At 47.7% G+C, this 13,528-nt stretch overlaps 2 protein-coding genes across 6 annotated transcripts in view; one reads left to right on the plus strand and one right to left on the minus strand.

Annotated features, from left to right (window-relative positions):
• Positions 1-9,356, plus strand: part of sbf1 (SET binding factor 1) — a 32,289-nt gene extending 22,933 nt beyond the window's left edge. For 4 of the 5 annotated variants that reach the window (XM_052056081.1, XM_052056082.1, XM_052056083.1 and 1 more), the window contains 20 exons: positions 701-893; positions 1,005-1,132; positions 1,326-1,501; positions 1,739-1,875; positions 2,014-2,221; positions 2,295-2,491; positions 2,565-2,702; positions 2,771-2,866; positions 3,013-3,087; positions 3,857-4,029; positions 4,464-4,640; positions 4,771-4,872; positions 4,946-5,131; positions 5,241-5,367; positions 5,449-5,579; positions 5,777-6,124; positions 6,214-6,419; positions 6,739-6,826; positions 6,947-7,078; positions 7,664-9,356. In XM_052056081.1, the coding sequence (XP_051912041.1) occupies positions 701-893; positions 1,005-1,132; positions 1,326-1,501; positions 1,739-1,875; positions 2,014-2,221; positions 2,295-2,491; positions 2,565-2,702; positions 2,771-2,866; positions 3,013-3,087; positions 3,857-4,029; positions 4,464-4,640; positions 4,771-4,872; positions 4,946-5,131; positions 5,241-5,367; positions 5,449-5,579; positions 5,777-6,124; positions 6,214-6,419; positions 6,739-6,826; positions 6,947-7,078; positions 7,664-7,762 (3,117 nt within the window). In that variant the 3' untranslated portion in view covers positions 7,763-9,356. The remainder of the gene's footprint in view (positions 1-700; positions 894-1,004; positions 1,133-1,325; positions 1,502-1,738; positions 1,876-2,013; positions 2,222-2,294; positions 2,492-2,564; positions 2,703-2,770; positions 2,867-3,012; positions 3,088-3,856; positions 4,030-4,463; positions 4,641-4,770; positions 4,873-4,945; positions 5,132-5,240; positions 5,368-5,448; positions 5,580-5,776; positions 6,125-6,213; positions 6,420-6,738; positions 6,827-6,946; positions 7,079-7,663) is intronic. The other variant, XM_052056084.1, reaches the window with a different exon arrangement.
• A 791-nt stretch (positions 9,357-10,147) lies between these two features.
• On the minus strand, positions 10,148-13,322 carry cbll1 (Cbl proto-oncogene-like 1, E3 ubiquitin protein ligase). The gene is made up of 6 exons (XM_052056188.1): positions 13,168-13,322; positions 12,364-12,534; positions 12,190-12,293; positions 12,041-12,124; positions 11,880-11,953; positions 10,148-11,794 (listed from the first exon to the last, which is right to left on the minus strand). The coding sequence occupies exons 1-6, from the start codon at positions 13,178-13,180 to the stop codon at positions 10,831-10,833; spliced, it is 1,410 nt and encodes a 469-aa protein (XP_051912148.1). The 5' UTR covers positions 13,181-13,322; the 3' UTR covers positions 10,148-10,830.
• Positions 13,323-13,528: the final 206 nt, after the last annotated feature.

Genomic DNA, 13,528 nt, shown 5'->3' on the forward strand with positions numbered 1-13,528 from the left:
TTTTTGAAGGGTGCCGTCAGTTGGTGTGATGGAGAGGAAAGGGGGCTGAGCTCCGCGTAAGCCAAATTTGTTGCCAAAAAAAAAAATAAAAAAGCCCAGTCATGAAAAATTGTCTTGAGTTGAGCAAAACCTAAATGGAAGACTATTTATTGATCATCTACATTGTCAACAATAAATCGGGGGGGCGGGGGTTCTGCGTATATAATCAAAAGCACTACTGTCAAACTCAAGGCCCGGGGGCCAGATTTGGCCCGCCACATCATTTTCTGTGGCCCCCGAAAGGAAATCAAAGATGTCAACTTTCATGATGCTTGCTAAAATCTCGACCAACATTTCAAATTCTCATATGTAATAAATAAGAGTGATATTGTTAGCATTTTCTTGTTAGCAAACCCCTCATTACCGTAACTTAAACAATAGGTGAATAAACCGTTATTCTTGACGTCTTTAAATGGGCCTCCAAGAGAAACCGCCGGTGACAAAAATGAGTTTGACTTGGCTACCTTGAACAATATTGACCCTCGCTTGCAAATTTGACACGAAGAATTGACAACCAAAAAACGTCGATCGTGCCAGGAGTAATAAAATGCAAGGTTGCTGTTCTTTCAGCCCCCTTGGCCTCATTTTTGTTTTTGTTTGACCTTCAGCGTCATTAATCCGCCCCCCTTGTCGCGCTCCACTCTCCGTTCTCTCCACCCAGCCCAAGCTGCTGAGGCCGACCCTTTTGGCAGGCGAGGAGCTGGTGATGGACGGCATGCGCGTTTACCTCATCCCAGACGGGCGCGAGGAGGCCATGGGGACGATGGGAGGCCCGCCCCTGCTCCCCGCGGAGGGAGCCATCTTCCTCACCACCTACCGGCTCATCTTCAAGGGCACTCCCACCGACCCGCTAGGCGAGTGACTGCGCTATGCCACGTGCACTGTGCAAATTTTGACTCGCGTCGACCGTGTTGTTTATCGTCTAGTTGTCTGTAAATGTTACGTTCCTGCTTCCCTTACTGCAGTGGGCGAGCAGGTGGTGACTCGTTCCTTCCCCATTGCATCTTTGACCAAGGAAAAGAGGATCTCTGTCACTTTACCCATGGAGCAGTATGTTCAGGAGGGGTTACAGCTGCGGTCCTGCACCTTCCAGGTACTTTTGAAACATCAATATTTCTACGCCAGTGAATTCTTTTCTTCACTCATTCACTCCCAAAGACGTTTTTAAACGTCTTTTCAGACTTGGTCCAGAATTGATCTGGTACTGAATGAGTTAAGAGCCCAGATGTATTGTAAGGTTTTGACTTAGCAGAACACACTTGGCGTACTTTTGTGTCCATTTGCAGCTAATGAAGATCGTGTTCGATGAGGAGGTGGCGGCGGACCTGGCGGAGGTTTTCAGGAAGCACATGCATAAGCTGCGCTACCCCCAGCACGTGCAGGGAACGTTCGCCTTCACCGTGGGTCAGAGCGGCAAGCTGGTGGTGGAGCACAAGGCCAAGGACAAGAACCAGTCACTCAAGTGGGTGCTTCCGTCTCGCTTTCTTTGAGGGAGAATCGCACGCATCCGTTTAAGTGGGTGTTTTCGCTCAAGGAGCTACACCATTTCTGCAAATAGGAAAGATTTCTTTCCTATTATTCTCATCTCACATTGCTACGAGTAATTAAAGCTAAGCTAACGAGTCGCAAAAAGTGGTCGATGACCGTCAGCCGCTCATGATCCGTGGATCAAAACCGAAATGTTTTTTTAAAATTCCAGGACACTTTCCAAAAACCTGGTCAAGAGCGCCAAGCGGACCATCAACCGGCAATATGTGACGAAGAAGAAATATTCGCCGCCCACTTGGGAAAACAGGAGCAGCTTCCAATCGGAGCTGGACGAAGATGAAATTTCAGGTACTCCGAGAGTACGACTCCCTTCCGTAACTCATCGCTGATTTTATTTTGTAAACTCCCAGTCTATTCGCATTGAAAGTTTTGAAAATTCCCGTTAGGTTCCAACCCGAGTCTTTTTGGTTACATTTCTGTTCACAGTTTCAGAGGAGGTGGAGCAGAGCTCCCTGACGTTGTCCTCTACCATGCGCTCGTCAGACAGACAGACCATGAGCAACGTGGTCGAGCGAGCGTGCTGCCGCGACTACCAGCGCATGGGCCTGGGCACGCTAAGTAACAGCTTGACCCGCTCCAAGAACGAGCCCTTCCGAATTTCCACCGTCAACCGCATGTACACGGTGTGCAGGAGGTAGGTCAAATCGCAGAAAGGGTCGGCTTGCGCACGGGAGAGTGTTTTGAGCCGGCGTGTGCTTGCGTCGTAGCTACCCCGGACTGCTCATCGTCCCGCAGAGCATCCCCGATTCCACCCTACAGAGAATCTGCCGCTGCTACCGGCAGAATCGCTTCCCCGTGGTTTGCTGGCGGAATTCCCGGACCAAGGCCGTCCTCCTGCGATCGGCGGGCCTCCACGCAAAAGGCGTTGTGGGCTTTTTTAAATCCCCCAACGCTCCAACTTCAGGTCATTATTTGAGTGGCCGTCGGAAAGATGTGACTTGGAGACAAATGTGTTCACTGCGCGTTTTGGTGTGCAGTGCCCTCCCAGGCGGACTCCACCAGTTTGGAGCAGGAGAAATACCTGCAGGCCATCATCAGCTCCATGCCCTCGTACAGCGAAAGCAGCGGCAGGAACACGCTCAGCGGCTTCACGTCCACCCACATGAGCGCTTCGGGTGGGTTCGACTCCGAATGAGACTCGGCCGGGCCACTCTCTGAGCTGACCGTGGCTTTCGATTGACAGACTCCTCGGATAAGCTGCGGCAGCCAAAGATCGGCGCTCTGATGAAGCAAGTGATGGGCGCAAAGGAAGACGTGCCCGGAACGTTCAGCAGAGGAGGTGAGACGCTGTGTGTGTTTGGGCCTCGAGCGTTAGTTTTAAATCGGAATCGGGAACTTGGACCTGCGGTGTGTATCCAGCCTGAGACTGTGCCACAAGGAGACTCAACGGTCTTTTTTTTTTTTTTGCCTGTCATTTGACCTCAGCTCTTAGTCAAAGGGCCAAAGTCATCTCCCTTTCTCAGCCCAAAGTGTCTGGCAAGGCCAGGAACTCTAACAGAGGTACAGTAGGCCACGCCCACCCCTGCCCTCCCCTCCAACTAATCAAATCTCTTGAACAGAGTTGCGTCTGGCGTCTGGCGTCCTCGCCTGGTAGTGTTGTGCATCTCTGGACTAATGGCTTTTTCGTTACTGTTACTGTCAATCTGAGTTTTTATGCCGCGTGTGTGTGTGTGTGTGTGCACGCGCATGCTGGCACTGCAGCTCTACTGTCCACTTTCCACGTTTCACTTTTGATTCATCCGTTTGGTCCAAATTGCAAGAGTTGCATCAAACTACATGTAGCAAACTGGTTTTCGGGTAGTTCTTCTATCTTGTTTAGAAGTAGGCCACGCCCACCCCTGCCCTCCCCTCCAACTAATCAAATCTCTTGAACAGAGTTGCGTCTGGCGTCTGGCGTCCTCGCCTGGTAGTGTTGTGCATCTCTGGACTAATGGCTTTTTCGTTACTGTTACTGTCAATCTGAGTTTTTATGCCGCGTGTGTGTGTGTGTGTGTGCACGCGCATGCTGGCACTGCAGCTCTACTGTCCACTTTCCACGTTTCACTTTTGATTCATCCGTTTGGTCCAAATTGCAAGAGTTGCATCAAACTACATGTAGCAAACTGGTTTTCGGGTAGTTCTTCTATCTTGTTTAGCAGCATGGCTAGTAGGTTGATCAGCGGAAAAACTATGCGTGGCTGACTGAAATCAAAGGGTACCTGATTCCATGAGCGAATCCGTTTTAGGTTTTTTTTGCGATTCAGTCGTTTGTCTTGTGTGTGTGTGGCAGGGAAATGGGGGAGCATCCGTGGCAGCGGCCGTCTCAGCGCCTACAATCCGGACGTGGGGACGCGGCTTGCGGGGAAAGAGTCGCCGCAGCCCAACGGCGGGCCGAGCGAGGCGTTGTTCCTCCGCCAGCACAGGGCCTACCTCTACATCATTGGGGACAAGGCCCAGCTCAAGGTGACTCGCCTTCGCGACAGACAAAAGTCCATTTGTTGGTCTGTAAAATAAAAAAAACGCCGTGCCTCAATGGAGAGTTTTCTGACAAGACGGCAGCACATCTTTACAGAATCGATATTTATCTCAATTTTCTATCTTTTAGGGATGCGGAGGGAAAATAATGTAACAAATATAGTTGTATTAATTATTGCGCAATAGATTCCTCAAATTAATTCAAACAATCAAGTACGGCTATAGTTGAGATTAGATCATGATTGAGCCAACCAAAAAAGGTTTGTAATTGCCCGTAGATACCACAAGGTGGTGACAAAGCAGTTTCTCTTCGACAATGCTGTGAAGCTCCTCCCGTCACTTTCATTTAGTTCCTCGGTACCAACGTGCCACAAGAGTAGTGTCTGTATGAACACGGGACCATGGTGTGTTCTGTATTTCAGGGCGGGAAGCAGGACTCCTTCCAGCAGTGGGAGGTGGTTCCCATCGAGGTATGCGACGTGCGGCAGGTCAAGAACAGCTTCAAGAAGCTAATGAAGGCCTGCGTGCCCAGCTCGGCCTCTTCGGACCCCAGCACGAATTTCCTGCGTTGCCTGGAAGAGTCGGAGTGGATGGCGCTTGTGAGTCTTTTTCCGAGGCAACTACCACTACTTTGAAATGTGGAACCTCAAAAGTTGGAAAGAATCTAGTTTTTCCCCGTCTATGAATGACCTGACATAGTATGTTGTGTTCCTGCGCCTGCGTGTGTAGCTGCACAGGGTGCTGCAGGTGTCCGTCCTGGTGGTGGAGCTGCTGGACACGGGATCATCCGTCATGGTCAGCCTGGAGGACGGCTGGGACGTCACCACCCAGGTTTGGAGATTTTCGAAACGGATGCCTCAAGGACTCTGCGAGCTCACACGGGGACACCGCCTTGCGTCTTCAGGTGGTCTCCTTGGTGCAGCTACTGTCCGACCCTTACTACCGGACGTTCGACGGCTTCCGGCTGCTGGTGGAGAAGGAGTGGCTGTCGTTCGGCCACAGGTTCAGTCACCGCGGCGCGCAGACGCTCGGCAGCCAGAGCAGCGGTTTCACCCCCGTTTTTCTGCAGTTCCTCGACTGCGTGCATCAAGTGCGTACTTCAGACAGGCAATTTCTGTCGGTTTTGTTTGCCCTCCCCGGCCGGTTTTCGGTTTTGCGACGCCCCGCTTAAATCTGTTGTCGGATCCCTCGTTCCTCAGATCCACCTGCAGTTCCCCATGGAGTTCGAGTTCAGCCAGTACTACTTGAAGTTCTTGGCCTATCACTATGTGTCCAACCGTTTCCGCACCTTCCTGCTCGACTCGGACTATGAGCGCATTGAACTCGGTACCGTCTTCACTCGTGGCAAGATCCCCGTTTTTTGTTGGCTGCTTTCTAGTTTTGACTTCAGTTCAACGTTGTTTGCAGGAGTCCTCTATGAGGAAAAGGGCGAGAGGAGAAGTCCTCAGGTGTGCAAGTCCGTGTGGGACTACATCGACCGGCTCAACAAGAAGACGCCCGTCTTCTTCAATTACATGTTCGCGCCTGAGGATTATGAGGTCAGCACGCCATTTTGATCCTTACGTATCAGGGTGCAGCTGTGGAATATTTTTGTAATTGATGATTCTACCGATCCATGAATCGAGTAATTTGATTAAATATATTATGATCTTACAATTGTGATTCAATATGCGAGTTTTTTTTTCTTTTTTCAAATTCCTGCCTTTGCCATTCGAAAATTGCAATGGACACCCAGGTGCTTCGGCCGTATACCTTCATCTCCAACCTGAAAGTGTGGGACTACTACACGGAGGAGACGCTCTCGGAAGGGCCGTCATACGATTGGGAGCTGCGGGGCCGCCAGGAGCGGGCGACGTTGGCGGAGGCGCTCGACAAGCCCGACAGCGGCGCGCCCAAGTCGCGGCGACGCGCCGTGTGGCCGTGCTATGATAGCCTGAGCAAGACGCTACCCGACGCCATCACCAAACTGCTGCAGGACCTGCAGGCACTGGAGGGCGAGCTCGGCCAGGCGTCGGAGAAGTGGAAGGACACGTGGGATAAAATCAAGGCCGCTCAGAGGAATGAGACCAAACTGGAGAGCAAGGTGAGACTTTCTTTTACTCGTATTTTCTCTTAAATAAGTCCTACAACACTAAAATTCTCTCCCACCACATTTTCCTGCTCCTCTCTTAGCTGTCATTCTCCAACTCTCTGCTCATGTCCTCCAACCTGAGCCACCAGCGGCGTTCTCAGGGCGTCTACCTGCAGGAGAGCGGCGTGGGCTCCTCCATCAACTTGGCCCTGGACTGCGAGGCCAGCGCGACCTCCACCCCGGTGGCGGGTCGCCCAAGCACCAGCACGCTCTACAGTCAGTTCCAGAGTACCGAGAGTGAGAACAGGTGTGTGTGCTCAAACTGGGCGATGAATCCATATCAATGCTGCAAAAAAATGTATGAGAGCATTTGCATCTCAAATCATCTTTTCCCATTGAGATGAATGGAAATGCCATCAATCTGTTCCAGCGCACTTAAAAGCACTGACAAAAAATATTTGCAGTGTGGTTTTTGGTAAGAAAAATAACTCAATGTATGAGACTTTATAAAAACATCCCGTAATACTGAAATAGATTACACGGTTTGTGTATCATGACTTAATGTTTCACTTCCCATTGAAATTGCGCAGCGGTTATTTTATCGCTTTGTTTCTGTGTCGCCTTAGAAGTTTCGAAGGTGTTTTATTTAAGAGAGGCGCTCTGCTGAAACCATGGAAACCACGGTGGTTTGTGCTGGACAAGACAAAACATCAGGTAGGATCCGAACGAAGAACTCAACAACAGAGATTTGTCATTGTCGTCCTGAATTAGTCTGTTCGTTTATGGAACCTATTTTATGGTAATGTTCTTTTTCTTCTTCTTCGTGTAATGCAGCTGCGATATTATGAGAGCAGGCAGGACAAAGAGTGCAAAGGCGTCATCGAGTTGGCCGACGTGGAGTCGGTCCTTCTCGGGACGCCCACCATGGGAGCGCCCAAAAACATCGAGGAGAAAGCCTTCTTCGATGTGAGTCCCTCCTGCATGTGACAATAAAGTTAGCGAATTATTGCTTTCAAATGAGACAAGTATGTTAAGTGTATATAAATGGTTCTACTTTTTATCACAAAGTATATTTTACAAAATAGATTATTATTATAAAAATACATATTCCAATTTCAAGTAATGGTCAGCATTGAAATGAATGGAAATGCCATGAATCCGTTCCGGCTCCCCAAAATACAACAACAAATGTTGCATATCTTAAAAATAATAATAAAAACAACATTAATAAGATCTTTAAATAGAATCAAAGTTTGTGCTTTGTGTTTTCATGAATAGATTATGCAGCTCCTTATGGTGTGCTTGCTTTGGCCACCTGTGGGCAGTATAATTTATGCATACGAAGACGCTCACAACTGCTCAGCAAGCTGCAACAATATTAGTAGCTTTTCACAGAGGATAAAGAATTTATGCATGTGAATATTATTATGCATTCACCAGTAAGAAACCATTTTATTTGTTTCTTTATCTATCAGTGGCCAAACAAACCCTAAAGGTAATACGAAATGTTCTAATCTTTATCCTTGTCCGGCCGTCACTCCTCAATGACAGCTCAAGACCACCAAACGAGTGTACAACTTCTGCGCCCAGGACAGCCTCAACGCTCAGCTGTGGATGGACAGTGTTCAGAGCTGCCTGTCCGATGCCTAGAGTGGGAAGCGGCCCGGACTCTTGAACTGCAATATCTCAGTGTTTTTGGTAGAAAAGAAGAAAACGGGGATTGAAAAAAAAAAAAAAGGCCGTGGTCCGACCACACAAAACCATTCCACATCTTGTGCGACGCATCCGGCATGAAGATTTCTTCCCGACTCTCCTTCTTACTAACCCTAGCCCCCCTTCCTCTTCTGGCAGATTTAACTTAGACAAAAAAAATCTCAGGGGGAGGAATGACGGAGGAGCTGCCGGATCCCAATTTAGGACCACCCGTGACGGTTCATGAAGGATTTTTAGTCTTTTTTTTTTTGTTGTCTTTGCCATCACAATCTCAAGAAAGAAAATATACTGTGAAAGCCCATCAGAATCTCCTCGCGAGTGTTTACAAAGTGGACAAATGCTCCCTTCCCTTTACACGAACCACTATAAACAAATGTGTAAAGGACATCGAACGAAAAAGACAAAAACAACAAGACTGCTTGATGGAACTTGCCTCTCCCGACATATTTTGGTCAAAATTCGACACGCTGAAGGCAACACAAGCGAAAACGAACTCACGAGGGCATGTAGTTCAACTTCTTTCCACATTCCCCCCAAAAATGTGCATATTTGGTCCATTGAAGACGATAACTCGGCCATAGATATGAATGAGAGTGTGAATGCTTGTTTCTTCTTGCCCAAAGTCAGCCAGCTTGTCTTTTGTTCCACCTCACCCCCACAAACCCGAAGACGGCAAGAAGCTCCTGTAAAATGGCTGGCTCAATGGAGCGATGAAAAAAGGAGAGGACCTAGGTAGGAACCTTGTGGAACATCTTGAGTGAGAAGGACAGAATGATTGATGGTGTGGTCTAAAAGGCCTTTTTTTTGTTGAACTTTGAAACTCAGATTTTCATGAAAATTGCAACCCAGTGAAGGCAACACGAGCAAAAATTTAATGAAACGCGATTTAATTGGAGCCATTCCTCAGGATGGAGGTGACACGATGACCTCACATATCTGAGTTTTCCGACTTCCCCATTCAACAAAAACCAACTAAGATTGTCCGGCTCACCATGATCTCTTCAATTCATCACCACTTTGTTCACTTGTGTTCTTCCTTTGCACGCACACAGACACAGTTGTTCAAATTTCTTCCCCACTATGTAAAATATACTGCTGTCTTTATTGAACATGACTTTTTTTTTAAATTGTAGATTTGTCTTTTTTTGAGGGGGGTGCGGGGGTGTTTTACCCCTTCTTGTATATACTACTCCAGATTTGTATGTAACGTTTATAGTCGTAATTTATTTAACTTCTCCCTTTGCAAAATTTCCTGATCCACCACTTTTAAAATCTAGGAATTCAATGTGCCATTGGTTTATTTCTGTATTAATGTGACTAATGCTTTTTTTTGTACTGTGCAAGTAAACCCCTTATGTTGTTTTTTGTTTGTTTGTTTTTTTAAACACAGTTGTCCTTACTCAATTTCCACCATTCATGCAAGAGTGGAAATGTTTGTTGTGAAAGCCAGTGGGCTACTTTTTTTTTTTAAATGGCTGATTGGATCAAACTGTTGATAGAATGCCGTTGAAATAAATGTCTGATACATGAAGCCCGAAGAGGCCTTTATCTATCGAGATGAGCGATGCATGAAAGTGTGAAATTTAAACAACCGAGGAAATCTTTCAGAAAATGCGGCGGCTTGGTTTTGAAATGCTGCCTTGTAATCATGCAATTGAATCCCGAGAGGAGATCACACTTGGGTTTTCTCCTTCAAGTTGAACTTCATTGAGCCGAAAGTTTATTTTTTGGTGTCTTGGGTGTTAAGGAACTATGTTGATGTGAGTTGAGGGACTTCATAGAGACAGGTTGTGCTTTGTTGCCATCAAATTGCACTTTGGCTGCAAGGAAGCGTGTTGAATTACGTTGAGGAGCTTCAATGAGACAAAAGTTGTGCTTTGCTGCCTTTTTTGTGCTGAGGAATTAATGTTCGATTTGGTTGACGCTTCACTGAGACAAGTTGTGCTTTGTTTCCATCTTGTGACAAATGTCGGCAATTGCAAACCTTTTGGGACGAGGCATTCATTACTCACCGTTATTAAATCAAATGCGGATTTTACTGTTATAATCGACGCTAAAATCTGAAATAGTTCATTGAAAAATAGCATTTAAAAATGTGCTTAAGTTAATGCATAAATTTCAATATGAAATTTCAAAGGATTAATTCTGCACCTGTTATAAATGCTCTTGAAAAACAACTCTTTTTTTTTTTAGTGCTAATCGAGTTTTATTTGTGACATTCAGTTAAAAGCAAAAAACTGCCTAAACATACGTGAAGTCACTTTATCATCAACCTTGGCACACAAACCCAACGGGACGAAACATCAACATGTGAATGTAAACTGATTTTGAAAACCTTGTCAAACAGTTTAATTCTGAAGATCAACATCAGATGGAATTTGAATGTTAAAACGTCATTGATGAAATAAAGTACCAGGATAGATGGGTCAGCTGACATACAACAAAGAAAAATTACTTTAAACCATTAAATTTTTTTTTGTTTAAAAAAAAAAAAGGGGGGGGTTGTTGCGGGGGCTCTGCTCTTTCACAAGTCTATTGTCTGCTCAGCGGAAAAGCGAATAACTAAAAATGTGCACCACAAACCCTCAAGTGGCAGTTTTATCAAAATACCTACTTAGACACTGCAACCCTGAGGTTTACCATCACATTTGTTTTCAAACAAGTGGTACAGCCCAGTCGGGTTACAAATTTCTTGACGTTTAAGTTGGAATATTTCCATGGGGGGGGGGGGGGGGGGGGGATTCTGAAATTCAAGGGGGACTCTAAATCGTGAACGTAAATGATAATACTTGTGGCTTTTTTTTTTTTTGCTTTGTGTTGCAAGCCAAATTTTGACTTTAATGCCCTTGCACATGGGCAAGGAGAGCCACTTATTTTGCACGGATGTCTGTTCATGAAAAAGTGTTTCGCTTGGACATGAGTTCATAGTCACATTTGGAATATTTCCCAAATTCAATTCCCATGGAAATTTTCCAAGCCTACAGCCCAGTTGTTGAGATGGCAATTTACTGATAATAAGGTCGGTAGCGGCCTTGGTCCGGGTGGTGGGGCCCGGGCCCAGGCGGGGGTCCCTGCATCCGCGGAGGGGGCGGCCCCCTGGGAGCGGGCCACATTCCGGGACTGAGACCTCCCGGTTGGTTGAACGGTGGGCTCAGGGTGCCCTGGTCTTCAGAGAACTGCTGCATGGAATTGGGATTGTAGTGATGAGGAGGGGGCGCGTTTACTGGGGGTCCACTATGTTGGGGTGGAGGTCCCGGGGGAGGGTGGTTCATGTAGGGTGGCATTTGGCCCATCATGTGGCCTGGCGGCGGGGTGATCGGAGGCGGAGCCGAGGTCATGGGGGGCGGCGGGGCCGGGTTGTACACCATGTGGGGCGTCCCGGAGCCCTGGGGAGGGTGCTGCATGGGGTGACTGATAGGTGGTGGCGGGGGAGGCGGCCCGAAGTGCTGCTGCGGGGGTGGCGGCCCCATCATGTGGTGGGCGTGCGGTACCACGGGCGGCTGGCCGGGATACTCCCCGGGGCGGTGGTGGGGCGGCTGGCCGGGGCCAGACGACGAGTCGTCCTGGATGGGCACGGTGATGAGATTGCTGTGTTTGCGCGTGGTCACCGTGGCGATGCGGTAGGTCTCCGGGGGCCCCTCGTGGGGGCCGGGGGGCGGCGGCTGCCCATATGGGTCGTGGCCGCCGTGCGGGTGTGGGTTGGACAGGTGCACGTGGTTCTTGGTGATGTGGGGCGGGGGCACGCGGAAGCGTTCGGGGACGTCGGACGCCGGGGGCAGGTGCACGGGCTCCTGGCGGCCCGATGATGACTTGGCCGACCTCAAGTGGCGGTGGTTGACATGGGCTTGGAGGTCCCGCTGAGACAGGTAGGTGCGCTTGCAGCCCGACACCACGCTGCACATGTAGAGCGAGCCCCGCTGGCACTGCTCGATGCGCTGCACCTGGTCTGTGCAGCTGTACATGGTCAGACTGAACACAAACAATGAATGTATTCAAACATATTAGCCACCTTGGAACGACTTTTTTTTTTAATGCACACATCTTGAAATCTTACCCAGGGCACAGCTTCTCTCCTTTCTTTTCATGCAGCAAAGCACATTCGTAGCAGAAGACATGTTTGCAAGGAATCTGGTGAGCGTAATGAAGGTCAATATTATGTTTTTTTTCTCCCTTTCTTTTTTGTGAGGGACAAGTCCCAAACTGTTGGGCACGTACCATGCGTCCGTACAGCTGAATGGGAAGCCCGCATTTGTCACAGAAGTGAATTGGGACTTCATCCCTTTCGCCGATTAGATTCAACTGTTGCCAGGTGGGGGGAAAAAAAGGTCAGAATCCATCCACACGACTCAGCATTTTAAGAATACCTTATAGTCCCAAAACAGCGGCTGTGGGTATCTCCTCTGGGCAGCAAACACATCTCCCGCTTTACCCCCACAGTCAAGCTTCTCTTGCTTGAAACCAAAGTTATCTGTGAGGCACAAACGGGAAGGATGAAGCAACCAGAAGCGAGGTTCTCTGGTGGTTGAAAAAGCGTGTACCATCTTTTTCTGCAGTTTCGGTCTTCAACTGCGGCCTGTTGCCTGGTCTCTGCACACGGGGTGGAGGTTTGATCCTCAGGGGCTGCTTGGAGATGAGCTTGATGGGGATGCGCCTGCGGACGTCTGGGCCGCCCAGACTCCCTGAGCCATCACTTCCTTGGAGATCGTTGTCTGCCAAGTAAATTAAAAAAAAAAAATCACAATTTGAAAACGTTTGACCTGAGGTATGTGCACAGATGGGAAGCAGAGAAGCTGCAGGAGAGTTGGGAGAAAAACTATGAATATTATAATAAAAAAACTTCATGAAATACAATTTTTTTGACTGCATCCCAGAACCAGAGCTTAAAAGAGCCCAATCTTAATTGTTTGAATCAATCATTATATATTCCTCCAATGTCGTCAGATTTGTCGTGTTAGCTCTTGAAGCATCGATGCTAACTACGCTAGCATTCAGATAAGCTTCTCGCCGCCATAGGAACATCAAGCAGCATTTCTACAGTTTGAATATGGATTAATTCCTAGTTTAAATCAGTGTGATCGCTAGTATAGTTCGTATGACATGTTTCAGTGGTGGGTTTTTGGTGAACTTTTATCGACTATTGGGAATGATCAGTGGCTAGTTGACGCTAATCTGGCCCATGTTCAACGGAACGTTAAGCGTCTGTCCTCTAACAACGCGATTCAGCACTTTTGACCATCTTCTGAACTTAATATTTCTCCACTCTGGGGCTATATTTTTTTCATCTAAAAATCGCGAAACGGTTTCGGATTGCGGTTGGGGGGGAGTGAGGAAATAACACTTACCGCTTTGGTCCATGATCTGAGTGACTCGGCGCGGTGCATTATGGGATTAAAGAGAGCGGGAGGGAGGATAGAAGGAAGGAAGGAGGCAAGGAAGGAAGGAGGCGAAGTCATGACTCATAATAAAGGTTATTACGTTTACAGAACCATATTTCTTTGTAAATCAATTTGTGAGTAATCAACCAACTTGATTTGGGCAAATGCAGCTCATTCGTGTAAACGCGCATTAATGCACTAATGTAGCGAAGGAATGCGTTCTCATGGCCCCCACAAAAAAACAACTTACTTCGAGTTACATTTTTATGTATTATTGTGTGTGTGTGTGTATATAATGTATGTATGTATGTATGTATTTGTGTGTGTG

Source organism: Hippocampus zosterae, chromosome 21, assembly GCF_025434085.1.
Source record: "Hippocampus zosterae strain Florida chromosome 21, ASM2543408v3, whole genome shotgun sequence".
Classification (NCBI taxonomy): Eukaryota; Metazoa; Chordata; class Actinopteri; order Syngnathiformes; family Syngnathidae; genus Hippocampus; species Hippocampus zosterae.